Raw genomic sequence first — 6,268 nt, 5'->3', positions numbered from 1 at the left:
TCTCCTCAGTTTAAGCTTTCTCATTAGCATACAGATTTCAGCTGCGGAGCTCGCCAGAGAAGTGACTCTGAACCCCTTGAGGCTCAGCCAAGCCGGTGGCTCTGCTCCCTGCACATTCGCTGTCCCTGTTCCCCAAGTGTCCCTGCACAGGGCCTGAGGTACGCCTGGGCACATACCACCTGGGAGCCTCAGATTCTGAGGGTTCCCAGACCCTGTCTTGCCCCACCATGTTCAATACAAGTTCCAGACACTGCAGGGGGTGAAGGCAGAGGGCCAGAAGGGAGGTTCGGGCACACCAAGGTGTGCCTGGTCGTGGGCATTTGTCTCGAAACCCTGCTGAGGTAGATACCCTGGGGGTATTTGAATCTGTTCCCATGAGCCCTCCTGGGCTGAGATCCAAGGGATGGACCTGCAGGGCTACATGGAAGGTCTCAGAGAGGGACCTCAGGACCTCTCTTTCTGGCATGAACTGGTCTCTTAGGGCACAGGCTTTCTGATCCTACCCTCACGTCTGATGTTCCTCCTGAGGGCTGCTCGGTTTCTTGTCTCTCCTGCCCTAGTCCCTTCTCCTTAGGAGACCATGACCTTGCACCTGTCTTAGTCACTGTTCTATTGCTGGGAAGAGACACCATCATGGTGGCCACATTCTGATTCCTAGGCAGAGAGAAAAGACCTAGTCCTGGCATGTTTTTTTTTTTTTTTTTTTTTTTTTTTTTTGACTGAAAGGTCATGATTTTATTGTCTTCATAACAAGGTCAGCTTAGAACTGGATCACTTGGCCCTTTCTCTTCTTATCACCACCCAGTTCAAAATGCTTGCATCTCTTAATAGCCAGCATCCTCTTAGATCTGCAGTTGGGCTCCACACATTCCAGTCTCAGCACAATCTTCTTTGTAGTTCTTGCCTTTTTGTGGAAAATAGGCTTAGTCTGCCCACCACAGCCACTCTGTGTCCTGTCATAACGCTGCTTTCCCTGGGCATACAAAGAATCTTTGCCCTTCTTGTACTGGGTCACTTTGTGGGGTTGGTGCTTGCCACATTTCTTGCAGAATGTACGGCGGGTCTTAGGAATGTTCACCATGTTGGCGGGTGCAATATCGGCACAGAAAGCCTGGCATGGGTTTTTGAAACCTCAAAACCCACCCCCAGTGACACACTTCCTCCAACAAGGCCACACCTCCTAATCCTTCTAATCTTTTCAAGGAGTTTCACTCCCTGGAGACTAAGCTTTCAAATATATGAGTCTATGTGTGTGTGGGGGGTCATTCTTATTCAAACCACTGCAGTGCCTCCCTCTGTCTGGAGGGGAAAGACCTGGAGCTGGACCCAGGTGATATTGTGACAGCTCACACTAAGCTAGGATAGTCAACAATCCCATTGCCTCCCTGCCCTGCCACTGTGGAGTTGTTTGCATTTTCTAGAATTTTCTCTTTCTCTCCCTCCCTCCCTCTCTCTTTCTCTCCCTCCCTTCCTCCCTCCCTCCCTTCCTCCCTCTCTCCCTTCCTCCTTTCCTCCCTCCCTCCCTCCCTTCCTTCCTTCTTTTCTTCCCTCCTTCCTCCTTTGTTTTTACAGTCTCCTATATCCCAGGCTGGCCTTGAATTCCTGGTCCTTCTGCCTTGCTTCCTGAGTGCTGAGATTATACTGCGTGCCATCATGCCAGGCTTATGTAGCTGCAGGGAATAAGTCTTAGGACCTTGTGCATGATACGCAAGCTCTCTACAGCCGAGTTGCCCTACCTTGAACATCCCTTTTGTCTGGCTTCTTCCTCTCAATTCCTTTAAGAGGCCTCCTTTTCCTTTTTCTTCTGTGTCCACTGGTGTTCTGTCAATGGTCAGTCTGTGACTCATGCCATATCTGTAGGTATTGGTGGTTGAGGTTTTGGTTATCTTGGAAGAGAGGGTCTCTGTGCCAGACGGACTGAGCACACCTATGCTCACTTTCATCTTTGGAACCAAAGCTCCACTTAACAGCCATCACAAACCTGCCCTGAAGGTAATGTCCCCTGTAGCCCCAGGTGGCCACCCTGACACCCACATCCCTAGCCTCCTAAGAAACAGTTCATTTTCCTTTAGGGGCATTTCCTGGGCCTCTGGGAATAACACCCAGGCCTGGCCAGGCTGCCTATGGCCAGTCAATGTACACCCTCTGTGATACAATGGGTTCTGGGCTGTGATCCCATCCTAGGTCCCTGGGATTCTGAGAGAGGTGGCTGTGTACCACGTGAGGACAGCAGAGGCTAAGAGAGAGATCTGCCCTGCTACACCTACGACCCCTCCCAGCCAATGTGAAAGGCAGATCCCATTGTAGTCTAAGCTTCCAACTTGGCAGGGAAATGAGGACCTCAGCACCCCTGGCCAGGTTCTTTGGGGACGGAGCCAGTTCCACAAACACAATTCCCAGTCCTGACCTGGGGGTGCCCAACAGTGGTTGGAGGGTGACTGCTCTCCAAGCTTCCCCTTGCCTTCTCTGCCTCCTCCCTTCCTCTTTGGCTTCCCCCTGCATTCTTGGCCTCCCGCTGCTTCCGCAGGCTCCTTGACCTCCCCTGGACAGTACACTATTGGGTAATAAGCAGAAAGCAGGGGCTTCTGTCCTCACCAGCTCCTTTGATCCTTTGAGAACTTCATTCAGAGTGGCTAATTGCTCTGTTGACCCATTCCACCTCAGTGACACAGGGTGGCCCACCTGTCCTGTCTGGTACTGGCCCACGAGCCTTTGTGAGAAGGGATTTTTTTCCTCCTCCAGGAGCAGGAGAGTTGGCCTCTGCAGCAGGGGAGGCTTGTGGACCAACGGGCACCAGAGCCAACACCGAATCCCTGGAAACAGTCATGTCTGAAACATTCCTGGATGTTAGTTCTATTGCTGAACAACTGCCCATTGGGTGACCAATGTCTGTGTGCTGTGGACACTTACAGCCAGGACAGCCTGGATGGACAGGTGCTGACTTGTGGTTAGAAACCACTGTTTGTATCACAGTCTTTGGGGACAGGGTGACTTTGGCTTGACCTTGTCACCTGCTCCTGGGTCCTCTTGGGCAGTCTAAGGCCGTGGAGCCTACATCTGTCTTATATCAAGCCCAGACAGATCTCAGGGCTAGTAGCCATACCATGGAGGGATGCAGGTGTGCCCATTGTACTGGGTCTTTGTTCGTGGAGGGTAGGGACTTTTCTGAGGACCCCTGAACTCAAGAGAACTGGGCTAGAATACTGAGCTTGGGGGACACGAGGCTTGGCCCCTGAGGGCCTGACTAAAGGGAGCAAGGATAGGGGAAGGGACAGAAGAGAAGAAAGAGAAGGGGTAACTCCTTATCTGACAGGCATCCATCAGGATGTTAGCTTCGCAGGGGTCATCTGACTCTTCTCAGCTGTTACCCAGTCCAAGGACCCTCCCTGTCCCCTACTCCATCCCCTCCCCCATCCCTGCTTCCTGCAGCACTCTGCTCTCCCTACGTCCAGCCTAGTATGCTCAGTGCCAGCAGGCACTCATGTAAGGTCCCCAGGGCACCGGAGCTCCTAGGAACTCCAGTGGGCTCCGTAAGGGCCAGACCTCTGGGTTTTTAGAGCCTTGCAGGTGTGTGTGTAGGGGGCAGGACTTGGGGGTCTTTCTAATTGAGGGTCTGAGACCTCTGTTGCCTTCCTGGCCTCACTTATTCTGTCTGCCATTCAGAACTCAGGCAGGTATAGCGTGCCCCAGGGCCTTTGTACACACAGAGCACTGGCTGGGACATCCCTCCTGCTTTGTCAAGGCTCTCCTCTTGAGTGCTCCTTCAGTCAGCTTGTTCACCCGCCTCCTCATGGCCCATCATCCCTGTGCCCTCCCTCCACTGTCTCTATAGTCTAGCAGGCATTCTGCTGCAGCCACAGTATCAGGACGCCACCTGGCAGCTCAGGGCTGAGTGTTTAAGAGACGAAACAGATGTTGTCTTGCCCCGGATGCTGTACTGTTCTTTCTTTCTAGATTTATTTTTATTCCCCCAACCTCTGTGTGTGTGTGTTTCTATACATGTATGCAAATGTCCACACAGTGCTTGAGGAAGATGGAACATGTTGGGTCCCCTGAAGCTGGAGTTAAGATGGGTTTGAGCTGCCCAACATAGGTGTTGGGAACGGAACTTGTGTTCTCTGGAGGAACAACAAACACTCTTAACCACCGAGCTATCTCTCCAGCCCCGCATTGTGCTTTCTGACCTAGGAAATCCCACTGTGCCTTTGCTAAGATCTGTCTTAGAAGCTGGGGGTCACTGACTCCACCACTCAGCAGACAGGACGACAGAGGCTTGGTGGCTCTTTTCAAACCTCAAGGGAAGGTTTCTCAAACTTCATGGAAATGATCCCATGTCTCATTTAAGGAAACAAGCCAGCAAGCATCTAGGTCTGTCCTGGTCACACACAGGTGAATTGCTAGAAGGAAGGTCGGGTGGGGCTCCTGCCACCCACTGAGCAGAACCCAGGTCAGAACATGGCCTGTGTTACAAGTGTCCCCCAGCATGGCAGGCACACCACCTGCTGGGCTGGCTACCCTGGCAATGGAGGGAGCAAGGCATTAAGGGTTTCAGAGGACAGAGGCCACAATCTAGGGATCATGAGGGTTGCTGGCAGTTCCTGGGACCTGGAAGAGACAGGAAGGTGTATCAATCAGATCAGGTGTGTAACAAAACCAGAGTAAGGGCCCTCAATTCTGGAGGCTGGAGTTTTAAGGTCAACCTGTGGCCAGACCGGGTTTCACCTGAGGCATCTCTTGGCTTTGCTGATGGCCACTGCCTGTGCTATCCTCAGGGGTCTTTCTCTGTGTTCCCACAGCCGGATGTTGTCTCTGCACCCAACCTCTTCTTACAAGATCTGGGTTGATTTCTTATTATTTAAAATTATGTGTAAGTGTGGCTATGTGTACACACATGATTCAGTGCCTGGAGAGGTTGGGGTACAATGGACCCCCCTGAAACTGGAGTTACAAGAGGTTGTGTGTCACCCAGTGCAGGTGCTGGGAACTGAACTCAGGTCCTCAGCAAGGGCAGTATGAGGTCCTAACCACTGGGCAGTCTTTCTAGCCTCTGTCAGCCTTATTTTATCTTCATTACTTAGAAGCTCTGTCTCTGTAGTTAGAAGTCCTCTACACACACACGCACACGCACACACACACCCTCACACTCTATGCGGGAGTTCCTGTGAGATCCTAGGACAGCTTCAGCAGAGGAATTTGGAGCCCAGCTCAGTTGAGGCGTTACTCTTCTCCAAACCTTTGAGGGTGAGTGCCCTGCCCACGTCCTGATCTCAGACAAGACTTCAGACTAAGCTGTCCTGCACCCACAAAGCTGTGGTCCTCCATGGTGGTGGCTACAGGACATTTTCACAACAGGGTCCTGTGGTGCTCACTGTTTGTCCCCATTTTGGAAAAGGAAACTAGAGGCATGGGTGACCACTGGAGTTAGTGAGTGTCTGAACCCAGGGTTCTATACCCTGTGCGCTCAGCTCACCGGACCCTGAGGAGCAGCATTTCTCAAGTCCTGGAAGCCACTAAGGGCATAACCTTTGCCCCAGGGGTCAGACATCACCACAAGAGAGACAGGGGAAAAAATCAACTGATGAAATAGCATGGCGCAGGACGGCTGCAGAGAAAATGACTCGGGCTATGACCTGAGAGAGTTGACATGGTGTTATGCAGGAAAGGTTTCTTGGAGAGGTGACAGGAGCCTGCAGCCTCATGTGACCCGTGTGAACTACACATACTCTGTGGGAAGCCGCTTGGAGCAATGCCAGGAGCAGGTGCAAAGGCCCCGGGGCAGAGTGACTTTCAGGGTGGGTGGCGGCCAGCCAGCCCTGGATTCTCATTCGCTCTGGGCTTTGCGGAACTACTGCTGCTGAAGCCGCACCGTGCCTCGCAGGTGGCGAGGACAGACGCCCAGGCTGGCTTGAGGCAGAAGCATGGCACACTGGGACATATTTGGATGTAAATATTTTCAGCAGCGAGAGCAGCTGGGAGATGGGGCCTCGTCGGGAGCGTCTCTGTGGAAGCCTGGAGTCAGGGCCAGATGGCTTCCTCCCAAGCTGTACCACCATCCTCAGGAGGCTGTGAGGCAGGGTGGCGAGGCCAGGCTGTGCCTGTGGAGTTAGCTCCCTGTGCACAAGCTTCTGAGAGCCTGGTAAATAGGCCTGGGTTCCAGCCTGTCCTTGGTTGGATGCTCCCACCTCCCTTACCTATTACAGGCTGTACCTGCTGCCCTGGATGTGCAGACTAAGTGAGCACACGTGCAAAGAGGGGCCTCAGGAACCCA

General features: G+C 52.8%; 1 protein-coding gene across 1 annotated transcript; it reads right to left on the bottom strand.

Annotated features, from left to right (window-relative positions):
• Window positions 1-733: 733 nt before the first annotated feature.
• Window positions 734-1,081, bottom strand: LOC121447488 (60S ribosomal protein L36a-like). Its single transcript, XM_041650762.1, has one exon. The coding sequence runs from the start codon at window positions 1,079-1,081 to the stop codon at window positions 761-763; it is 321 nt and encodes a 106-aa protein (XP_041506696.1). The 3' UTR covers window positions 734-760.
• Between the last annotated feature and the right edge of the window lie 5,187 nt (window positions 1,082-6,268).

This window comes from Microtus oregoni, unplaced genomic scaffold, assembly GCF_018167655.1.
Source record: "Microtus oregoni isolate MIOR12 unplaced genomic scaffold, Mior012 000004F_ref0000308, whole genome shotgun sequence".
NCBI classification, from domain to species: domain Eukaryota; kingdom Metazoa; phylum Chordata; class Mammalia; order Rodentia; family Cricetidae; genus Microtus; species Microtus oregoni.
The sequence above is the reverse complement of the archived record's forward strand: the minus strand, read 5'-3'. Positions and strand labels throughout refer to the sequence as shown.